The sequence below is a fragment of the Sabethes cyaneus genome, chromosome 3 (genome assembly GCF_943734655.1).
Source record: "Sabethes cyaneus chromosome 3, idSabCyanKW18_F2, whole genome shotgun sequence".
Classification (NCBI taxonomy): domain Eukaryota; kingdom Metazoa; phylum Arthropoda; class Insecta; order Diptera; family Culicidae; genus Sabethes; species Sabethes cyaneus.
In genome coordinates, this window is record NC_071355.1 from 19463843 (window position 1) to 19475368 (window position 11526).

Genomic DNA, 11526 nt, shown 5'->3' on the forward strand with positions numbered 1-11526 from the left:
TCCGGCAATTCTCAATAAAAGATTAAGGTTCTTCGAAAGAGGGCTGTTAGAACCCTCTGATATTTGGAGAACAACTCCCAGCGCCGTAGTGCACTTCATCCGAAGTGCATCACCGGGCTGGACAAATGCTATTAGTCAAACAATGACAATCACTTCTGCTAGTGGTGCGTCATCTTGACAACATAGCTATAATAAAACGGGGAATATATCACAATAGATCAAACAAATGGTCGCAGTGATAAAAATACCCAACATGGAAAAAAAAAATCTACAGGAAAAGCAAATCGTAAGAAAGAGTTCCCTGACTGAAGGCAACTCAATATTTTTCACATTTTTCAATGTTTCATTTTAGCTTTTTTTTTATTTTACACTTTTTCCTCGGCAGTTTTGTTGCATCAAAATGCAATATTTTCCATTAACCATTATTTATTCGGAATTCCATACTAAGCATTTTCGTTCGGTATTTTTGATTCAATGTTTTTAATTCTGAATTTTTTATTTGATCTTTTTAATGCGCCATGTTTTATTTGACACATTTAAAGACATTTATGGCAGTCAATATGGCACTGAATATCATCCTTCCCTTCCCTTCTTCAGTGTACCAACATGCTCCCATAGACTCGGGAAACCATCACAAAAAAAAAAACAAAATTAGTTCAACTAACCTGCTAGCCGTAATCAGATCTTGCAACTCGAAGCACTAAACATTGCATTCTATAGGGTCTATTACTTTTTCGGGCATAACTTACACTAAATACTGAGATTTCTGCCCTATTAAAATTCATCACTATATTTTCACTTTTTCGCCGTCGATTTTTCTTTAACTTTTTTTGGCCGTTCCATTCATCACATCACTCGCGAAACTTAACTTGAAACACAGAAAACTTTAATTTACCACCCGAACAGTTATCTGGTAAGATATTATAATGATTTTGCCCAAGCTGTTCACTTGAATTGATATGAAAAACTTTACTTCGTTTCGATTGTAATTCCGAATCCGCGACCGTCGTTGTTGATACGTTACCAAGGAAACGAGAGTGATGCCATATTTACGTTGAGCGTGAAATTGACCAATAATTTTCACTATTAAATTAACGGTCGTGAGTGTCGAAAATATACTTATAATTATCTGATAATAAAATCTGTTGTTTACGGTGAATTTTATTATCAGATAATATCAGATAACAGTGATAGAATTACTGTTGGTCTAGTTCAACTGCAACAATAGATACGCGATTCTACGTTTCATAATTGTTCATAACAGATTATTACCTACTACTAGCAACTTAGCATAAACTTAGCATATACAAAACGATAGTGGAAACAAGTACTGAAATCAGTGAAAACGCAGCGACGACCTTCACCTTAATTCCACATTTTCATTATTTTGACACATGCGTATTTCACGACCGACTTGCTTTATCTAGTTCGAAACAGGCACTGCGTTTTAGAAGAAAATATGCAATTTTTTAGTATTCTAGGAAAAATGTTTGCTGAATTTATTTGAATAATTATTCTAAATTGCTTTTTTTTGTATTTTCTGAAAAAAAATTGATTATGAATGAACAAATTGATATCCGAGTAAATTGAAACGTTTCCACTCGTATTTCTGGAAATATAGATGAGCTCGATTTTTTAAATAATGCCTTCGTTTATGAGTAAACAAACTATGACCGTGTGCCTGTAAATTAAATAAAAAGAAAACTTATCCAATTTAATTCTACTATGTATATATACATAGTAGAATTAAATTTCATAAGTTTTTCTTAATTTAATTTACAGGTTTCGCATTCTACTAAGACGCTCCAAAAACTTCAGTGAATATGACCGTGTGCAAAATTACATAAAGCTCCAAGATTCTTTAACCCAAACTATAGGATAATGGCGAAAATGCCAATTGCATTAGTTTCCTTTTGGTAGGCGGCTTTGCAAACAGCGTGTCAGTTAACATATATTTTAGTTAGTTTTTCATGTGTGGACTCATTACTGCGACCAGCATAGTTGATCTATTGTAATATCGCCCGGGTGTTTGCTGTATGACCTGCACTGCATTTCTTTTTGCTATAATCGCTATTGAATGAGCGATATGCTTATTGAATTTTTTATGCGTGCTTGCGTGTATTGGGGTTTTACCCTTCCTTCAAAGCTTGATCTACTTTACCCACTTATTCCTCGCTGTCAGCACTATCCCATATTATAGCCGTACCTGGCGAGGACTCATTCGTACCTCTGACCAGTACACTTTACTATAGGAGGGACATTTGCACTGTCAAGAGGCTTCAGAGGGTAAATATAGAATTCAGCCCGAAGGAAGGGTAAATGGAGGGGCCTGAGAATAAACCCATGCTAAAGTCACTTGACATCGAATGGCTTGATTCTACTAAGATTCGAGCCCACGACCACTCGCTTGTCAAAGCAGACTCGGTAACCTTGCGGCTACGGAGCCCCCCATATATTTTAGTTAAAATGAGCTTAATCTATGAACAGAGATTTAATGATACATGAAACGATGAAAGTGAGGCTCGTGCCCACCTATGCCCCATCCTAGGCACGCCGCTGTTGGTATGTCAAGGCTAGCTGTGATTGGTGGTGGTTGCGTACTTGTTATTATTTCCTTGCTGGTATAGATCACACAGCACTGCTTGCTTCGACCGATTCTAACCGATTTGCATTTTTTTCCGTAATTTTTTTTCAGGTGAAAAGCCGTTCAAGTGTGAACATGAAGGGTGTGATAGACGATTCGCTAATTCATCAGATCGAAAGAAACATTCACACGTCCATACATCTGATAAGCCGTATAACTGTCGTGTTAATGGTTGTGATAAATCTTACACTCATCCATCATCGCTGAGGAAACACATGAAGGTAGGCTTTTTCACCTCTACGCTTCTTTTTCCATTTCGTTTGCACGTAAATAAATTGTTTCGAGTCGAGATTCCAACCGGCGATACACGCACAAACGGAACGGAACGCGAGAAACGACTTTCAACTCGGTTTCATATGTGCAGGCACTTTCCATCGGAAAGTTCGTTCGTTCGTTCGTTCGTTCGTTTACTAAAATGGTTATTCATCTTCTTCTCGCCCCTGACAGGTCCACGGAAGTTTAGGAGAGAAGTCCCCATCGCACAACTACGACAGTGACGGCGAGGAATCCAGCTCGGACAGCATCATAACGGGCGGAACGCAGACCCCGCCGTCGTCGATCAGCCGGCTGCACGACGGCCACAACTCGAGCAAGCTGAGCAGCGAATCGATCAACAACAATAACAACAATAGCAACAACAACAATAACACAAAATCCCCATCTTCCAATCACCTGCTGTCACCGATTGGCGCCTCGACGACGTCCTCCTCGTCGAACAGTGCCCTGTCGCATCTCAGCCAAAATCAGCACCACCAACTGCACCATTCGCACCATCAGCACTCGCACCATCACCACCTGCAGAACCATCCGAGCAGTCTAGCGCCACCGCAGCTCCAGCTGACGCCGGCTTCGTCGGTGTCCCCGCAGGCAACGGCCGCCACCGCTTCGTCGATGCTGGTCGGCCATCACAACCATCCGCTGCTCTACCATCATCCGCAGCACCATCCGAACGACTGGTACTCGGCAACGCCGCCTTCCGGGCCGGACACGATGAACCATCTGAACCACTTCAGCCACCATCATCATCATCTGGTGCATCACGGGCCAACGACGGCCTATTGAGAGCAACTGCTGCTCGATGAGCTCTGTTTCAACTACTGAAACAGGGGCGGCGCTATCGTCGACGACAGCGCCCCCGTTGCTTGGATCGTTTCACCACACACAATAGACAACGCGCGTTTCACCGCAATCATCCAGCATCATCATCCAGACGTCGACACGCGCAAGCTCATCATCATCTGGAACCTGTTTCTCAAATGTGTACGGAAATATACGTAACTTTAAAGCAAGCCAAAAAAACCCTAAACTATAGAAATATAGCTTTTACTTACAAACAAAACGATAAAATAAAAGAAAAAGCAAAACATTAGCGAAGAAAGTTGTTGAAAATAGAGGAGACGAGAGGGAGAAAACGAACTATGTACCATTTTGTGCCTGCTTGAGCTCAAATCATCCAAAACAAAATAAACTTTGCAAAATGTTCAACCTTATAGAAAACAATCGAACCAAACTCACTTTGATTCGGTTCCGTAAGCAACCAAACCGAAAGGGCAAGGGAGGGGCACATTACGGGGGCCGACAAAACAGTAAATGTAAATAGTTTTTTCTCAGAAAACAAACAAAAAAAAACGAAAGAAAAAGATCTGTGTGATATGGACTTTCCAGCTAAGAGTAGAAAGTAGCTTTTTCTCTGTACATAGGCAAATTAGCAAATCAAAGATTGACTTTTTAAACTGTTTGTTTCCTAAAATCTTGTAAAAAAAATATTAATTGGTAAATTGGATTCTCTTTACGGAAGAAGCAAGTTGACAGGTTTCCGGCAGCACTGCTGTCTGTGCAACAAAAACACAAGAGAGGCAGGCAGGCAGGTAGACGTTGCCTACTAGGACCTAATAGTTGTAGCAAAACAAGAAGAAGAAGAAGAAGAAAACCCCTTCGAGCGAAGGTTGCGCTAGCGCTAAGAAAAATGTATTTATTTTTGTTCGGTTTAAAAATACTTAACGATTCTTTCCTATTGAGGGTATTTTCCGAAAACAAAAGAAACATTGAAACAATTTGTCGTATTTTCGGCCGATCTGCAAAATCTTTCCGCGTCAAAATTCAACCCGGCAAAGGCAACCCGTTTCATAGGTTTAGAGCAAATACCTAATATATTCGAACAGTTTAGTAAATAACTAGCCTAAAGCGAAAAAACCCTCCCCATTAAGAAGAATACAAAAAAAAAACAAGAAAAAAGTAAATTATATACTTAAAATTTTTAACAAAAAGGTAGCTATTATATATTTAAAAAGGTATATTCAATATATGCAAAACAAAACAAGCGCGAGGAAAGGAGAAATGGTAAAGTCCGAAAGCTCGAACTCGCGAGCGCGAGGATTGCCAATCTTCTTTTCGCTTGCGTCGCGTCGCGAGAGTTGTTTAGAGCTAATAAACAATAAAAATAAAACCTGTGTAAATGAATTCGACAAATTCTTGACGATTTTTCGTTCCGTTGGCCGTGAGAAATGACATTCCCGCCGTTCGGCATTCGGCACTCCAATTAGTTCGTCCGTTCTTTCGTTCGACGTTCGATACTGAATCATCGTCCTCTATCGTAATCGGTTGGTCCTACGGCAAAGGCTACGGCTACGGCAGAGAGAGAGCAAGCAACCTGTCTGATTGATCGTAAACTATCGGAAAATGGCAAAAACGGCGAATAATATGCGCCGCAGATGGGAAATTAAATCAGTCGCACACTCAGTCATTTGACTGACTGACTGGCTGACTGACTTCACTAGCTTATGGGTATATCCTGAGATCCGAGATCTCGGTTGGTTCGCTTTTCTCTCCTGCTGCTGCTGAATGAAATCTGCCCGTCGCTATCGTCGTTGTCGACGTCGTCATCGTCGTCGTTCTCGGATTGTTTGAGACTCTCCGATGGGGAACGGGAAACTGGTTTATGACAAGTATAATTTTCATAAATAATATTTCTGCTATTCGCGTTTATGCTAATATCCCGAGACGGGACCGGGAGAAGCGCTTTGGGGAGTGTGCGCGCGCGTTCTGTCAGAGTCACAGGTTGTTGTTGTTGTTGTTGCTGCACATTTGCATTCGAGCGTTCTGGGTCGATTGGGCGAGGATGGGTGAAGGAAATGGGGTGGTAATCGTCGGACTGGTTAAGAACGAAGCATGGAATAGCCAGTCGCGAGCAAGCATTGATTTGTCGAAGCTGTTGTACTCAGTCGACACCAGGAACCGCCGGTAATCAATAACGGAAGAGCGGGGGCCCCACGGCAGACGGCTCCAGCCAGAAGAGATGCACTTTTGAATGATTGTTGGAATTATAGTAAATCGTTTGTGGCTGACAAATTGAATGGTAATCAAAACGAGAAAATCAAAGCGAGGAGAGGCAGCTTGAAAGAAAAAAAAACAACGCGGAAAAGATGACATTTGAATCGGAAGGAATCGCTTGCTTAGATCGGTGCCGTACTATTGTGCAAGTTAAAGCGTGCGCTGTCAAGCAGTGATGCATCAATTGACGGCGTTTCTGATTGAATCGTCAACAACGGCGATATGTCATCGGATCTACTCGATAGTTGACGTTGAGACCAATAATCTTCAAAAATTTCTGCTTTTTTCATTTCGATTAAAATGCTGTAACAGAAAAACTTATGGCTTCTCGCAAAATTTTAATTGTTTTCATGGAGTTTTACGAAGTAGGTAACTACACTATCTTTCATGTTCGTTCCTTCGATATCAGTCGTTATTTAGTAGGTTTTACCTGTCTTTCTGATGTTCCGTACTTTGCTGCTTCTGCCTTTGTCTGGTCAACACCAACTGCGATATGGGACATGTCTTCTCATCGTAACTTTCTTCCGCAGTCTTCCTCATCAAGCACAAATTCACTAATGCCACTTATCAAAACACTATAAAAATTGTTCTTTTTCATTGTTTCGATGCATTCGCTTAAACGGCAATTCAAGAACAAAATTAAAACTGATGCCCTCTCTTTCTCGCTTACTCTTTCACTTTTACGGAACACAGCAGCAACGATCAATTTTCGGTCAAATCAGCATATTAGAAATGCATTCGTGATGGATCGTGAATAAAACAGATTCACTGTGATACAGATGACAAATATGAGCACTTTGCGAACGTTACTATGATATGTAAACTTTTTTAAGCCCGAAACACTTTTTTCCCGAAAAACTATAAATTATAAACTAAACATTTGGACTTGAAAGTTTTTCACACCTTCTTTGCGGTCGCGGGTTGCTTCGATATCTCTGATATGATCAGTAGTGCAAAGTAGTGTTCCCAACAAAAAACGTAAAAAGAAGTAGGGTACTGGATCGGTTTGTCCATAGCAGGTCTACGTCTACTTTCCCGATATAGAGACGGAAAAGCAGAATTAGAACCAACTTTGATGCGAATTACATTCAAACTATTACTTGGCCTTAATATTTATGGAATGCCTCTTCGTTATCGACGAAAAAATAATGTAAGAATACGGTTTACTTACTTTGTTGAGCTTACGTCGTATGACAAGACCTGCGTAGCAGAATTCCTCCATTACATTCGGTCGATGGAAGCTGATCTCCAATTGCGCAGGCACCCAATGCTCACCATATGACGCTCCACCTGGTCTTGCCACCTCGCTCGCTGTGCCCCTCTTCGTCTTGTTCCCACCGGATTCGATTTTAATTTTAACTACTTTCTGAATCCTGGGTTCGCCGTAGCGAGGCGCCAGCTCGTGGTTCATTCTTCGCCACCATACACCGTCCTCTTGCATGCTGCCGTTCGAAAACTCCGAGTGCTCGTAGGTCCTCTTCTAGCAGTGTCCACGTTTCGTGCCCGTAGAGGACAACCGGTCTAATTAGCGTTTTGTCAGTGTGCAGCTCAGATTGTTCAACCGCAAGTATTTGTGGAGTCCGTAGTAGGCCCGACTTCCGCTGATGATAATCCTTTTAATCTCATCCTCTGTTGCCTGTGAGCCAAGGTATACGAACTCGTCGGCTACCTCAAACTCATCCCCGACGATTGCTATGGTACTGCCTAAGCGGACCCTCATATACGTCGTTTTAGACGTATTTATCTTCAACCCAATCTTCTCTGCTTCGCATTTTTGTCGGGTGTACTGATCTTCCACCGCCTCAAATATTTTGCCGACAGAATCCACGTCGTCAGTAAAGCAGATCAATTGACTGGATTTATTGAACATCGTGCCCAGCATTTCGATCGTCACTCGTCTCATAACATCTTCAAGCGCAATATTAAATAGCAGACAGGAAAGACCACCTCTTTGTCGAAGTCCCCTGCGAGATTCGAATGGATCCGACAATCCACCCGAGATTCTCACACAGCACTGGATCCCATCCATCGAAGGCATGATAAGCATAGTAAGCTTACCCGGGAAGCCGTTTTCGTCCAGAATTTTCAATAGCTCGGCTTACACCATTATATGCTGCGTGGGGACTCGAAACTCACGGCACTTCTGGAGGATCTGCCGCAGGGTGAAGATTTGGTCCGTTGTAGACGGACCTTCCATGAAGCCGGCCTAATGATTTCCCATAAATTCCGCTCCGACGCCATCCTTTCCCGCTCCTTTGTTGTTTTTCAGCCGCTGGATACAGCCGCTTCCTTAACTTCCCTTATCGAAGTTGCTTGCTATACTAATGACGATACTTCCTCCACTGTGAGGGTCTTCCGTCTGCTCGCCATTTAGGTGCTTGTTTTATTGCAACTTCCACGTTTCGATCACCGTACGGTCGTCAGTCAAGATACCTCCATCTTTATCTCTGCACATTTCGGCTCGCGGCACAAAGCATTTTCGAGATACGTTGAGTCTCTGATAGAACTTCCGTGTATCGTGGAAACGGTACAGCTGCTCGAGTTTTTCGCACTTCTCCTTCTCTTGGTGGCGCTTCTTCTCCTTGAAGACTCGGGTTTGCTGTCTCCGCTTCTGTTTGTATCGCTTCACATTCTGACGGGTGGTTCTATGCAGCATTTGTACCCGCGCTGCGTTCGTCTCAGCCAATATCGTTACGTCGACTCGGTGCCACACGGCCTGAGACGTTCTCCGGTACGCTCTTAATGGCTGTTTTCACGGTGCAGCATAGCATTCCAACTAGGGCTGTCTAACCGGTAGTACCGGTAGTACCGAAACCGGTAATACCGACCAATTTTTGGATACCGAAATACCGGTTTTGACAAAGCAAAAAACCGGTATTTCCGGTATTTTCTAATATCTTAGTTTTTTCAAACTCCTTATTCGAAGAAGAACTAAGTTTGATGGGAGATTGTAAAACTCATAGAAAAACAACTTGGAGTTAACGCTGATTCTGCGACTACTAACAATGAAGGTGAAATTGTGGGTCAAATAATTATAGCTCTTAAACCCGTCTAAGGCACAATAGAGCATCTTTGCCGTAAAAAAGTTTCATTGTAAGAACTAGACGCGTTGCAACTTATTTTTGAACAACTTGATATTTAAAAGTCACCAAATTATTCGAAGTTCCCAAATAACGAATTTAGGAAACAAATATCAGGGCCCAGCAACGTCACTTATAAGTAAATCACTACTCAAAAATGAAGTCATGAAGCTTTAGTTTCAACTGAAGCAACGCCGCTTCGTTTTAAAACTGGCTTCAATCAGCCTCTATAAAACAGTTTTCACTTCATCATGTCGACCGATTTTAAAGTTTCATTTGTTAAATTAACCCTCTAGTGCCCAAATTTTTGATTTACTTGAAAAATTTTTAAAATGCTCATTTCGTGACCAGAATAATGGAAGACATATTCTCCAATTACTAAGTACAGGAATAGTTTGATTATTTATAAAAATTCGTAACCCGCCAATTGGCGGGGCTGGGCACCTGGGCGCAAAAAAGTTGCAAAATCAAATTTTTCGATTTAATTCGGGACATCGATTTCAGAACATGCTAGTATTTATGGAATTAGTTATTATGAGCTTCAACTGAAATTTTTGAAAACAAGTTCCTTCGAAATCCGTTCCGTGCTTGAATCAGAAAAGAAACCCTCCCCGGGCCCGGAACCGGTCATACGGCCTCTGAGAGACATTAGATGATCGTCAATCGCTATTTTGTCGAATGCTGATGTTTTTTGATATGCGACTGATGCTGAAATGTCCCTTTATGGGACCCGGTTCCAGATTTATAATATCCCCCCGGATTTGGACGGCGCGCACCATGGCTCATAACTGTGGCAAAGTAACTGATATGTCCACAGTCGATGATATGCTTACAAAAACGAGTCAACAGATTTCAAACAAGTTTTAAATATTTGGCAACTTTATCTAAAAAAGCCATGTCACGGTCCCCCAAGGAACTCCGGAATAACTCCGGGACCATATGACATATGGCTATTATCTTTAGATATTATGAAAATAGAAAATATTTCCGGAAAAATTCCCAAATTTGGTGAAAAAATATTGAAAGATAAAAAAGTTACGCCCATTTTAGTGAATTTTGCAGTGCTAAAAGTGAAGTAGACCTTAGAGGGGTTAATCGAAGCGTCTTGCGGAGGAAAACTAGACTTCACTTCCAGCTTGAATGCATCATTGAATCTCCTTACCCGTAATATTGTCGGCGGTGACCAGAGATCCCAAATGTATGAACTCATCAACCACTTCCAGTTCATCGTTGTCTACACGTCTGCCCGTGGAAAGCGAATCTTTCCAAACAGACACAAAAACAGTTATATTTTCAAATTTGGCTATGAATTCAGCAGAATCACCACGATCTTGCCTATTGATGTCCTTATCAGTAAGCAGTTTGCTTTTGGGGATTCTATTACTCCGAATAGTTCCCAGTCGTATATTCTTCTCGTTCCTCACGAGTGAAGATATAAAATCAATGGTAATGTCGTATAATAATAATCGAAAAATATAAAAAAAAGGTGAACAACAACATTAGTAGCTGCTCCCAAGTCAGGATTGGCTACACCATAATATGCTTTGAAACTTTAACCATAGAAAAACCATTAGAGTCTGATAGAAAATGAAACTTAAATCCTCATTGATGTGATTTGTTTGATAAATTGAGTTTTACATTTTTGTTGTACACATTTGTTCACTATAATCTTTTCGACTGGTAATTCACTCAATTTGTTCATTAACACAAATTTATTATGCGGCATAGATTAAAATTTGCGGTTTTAAAATGGTGTATGATAGATCCCATTTTGAATAATATTGTCTTGCTTATCAAGATTTTGTCGTAAAGCAGTAAAATTCGCCGGGTTTCATTGAATCTGTTTCTTGGCTATAGGGTTATGGTTTTCAAATACCATAAAATGCAAAAATGTTTTGTGATATAGCTATAAGGCGTTATATTGCAGCTCGTCAAAAAGGCGCACTGAAAATTAGGTGATAAGTCCTGTAAATTCGTCTTCCATATTAATGCCACTGCATGCTTGTGTATTTTTCAAGGCATATAAAAGAAGCTAACAAGGCCTATAACAATAATTTGTAGCTTGAATTCGAAAAAAGTCCAAAAATACAACGGAAACAACACGTTGTCAAATTACCAAAAAAAAGTTGACGTTATTGGGCATTATTGGCGGGGTCAGTTCCTTGATAAAAATTGACCAGTTCCTAAACTTTTTATCGCAAATTTCCCTTTTTACCATAAAGTATAACTTATCAGCTACTCACCAATAATTTTTTTGTTAATTTATTCCAAGAAATAAGCAATTTACAACAATTTGAATTTGACTCTGCAGAGCAAAATAATTTTTTTGTCAGTTTTCTGGCATTTTTCAAATTTCGCACGAAATATCTGTTTCAAATTAACGTAATAAAACAAACAAACCACTCGAATAGTTAGATTAGACTATAATGAGAAGGTATGGGTGGATATTAACATAAAACGAATAAGCATAGT

General features: G+C 40.6%; 1 protein-coding gene across 1 annotated transcript in view; it reads left to right on the forward strand.

The window, feature by feature from the left end:
• Positions 1 to 3706, forward strand: part of LOC128742839 (pair-rule protein odd-paired) — a 90618-nt gene extending 86912 nt beyond the window's left edge. The window contains exons 2-3 of the mRNA XM_053839317.1: positions 2696 to 2865; positions 3092 to 3706. Coding sequence (XP_053695292.1) covers positions 2696 to 2865; positions 3092 to 3706 — 785 coding nt within the window. The remainder of the gene's footprint in view (positions 1 to 2695; positions 2866 to 3091) is intronic.
• The last annotated feature ends 7820 nt before the right edge of the window (positions 3707 to 11526 follow it).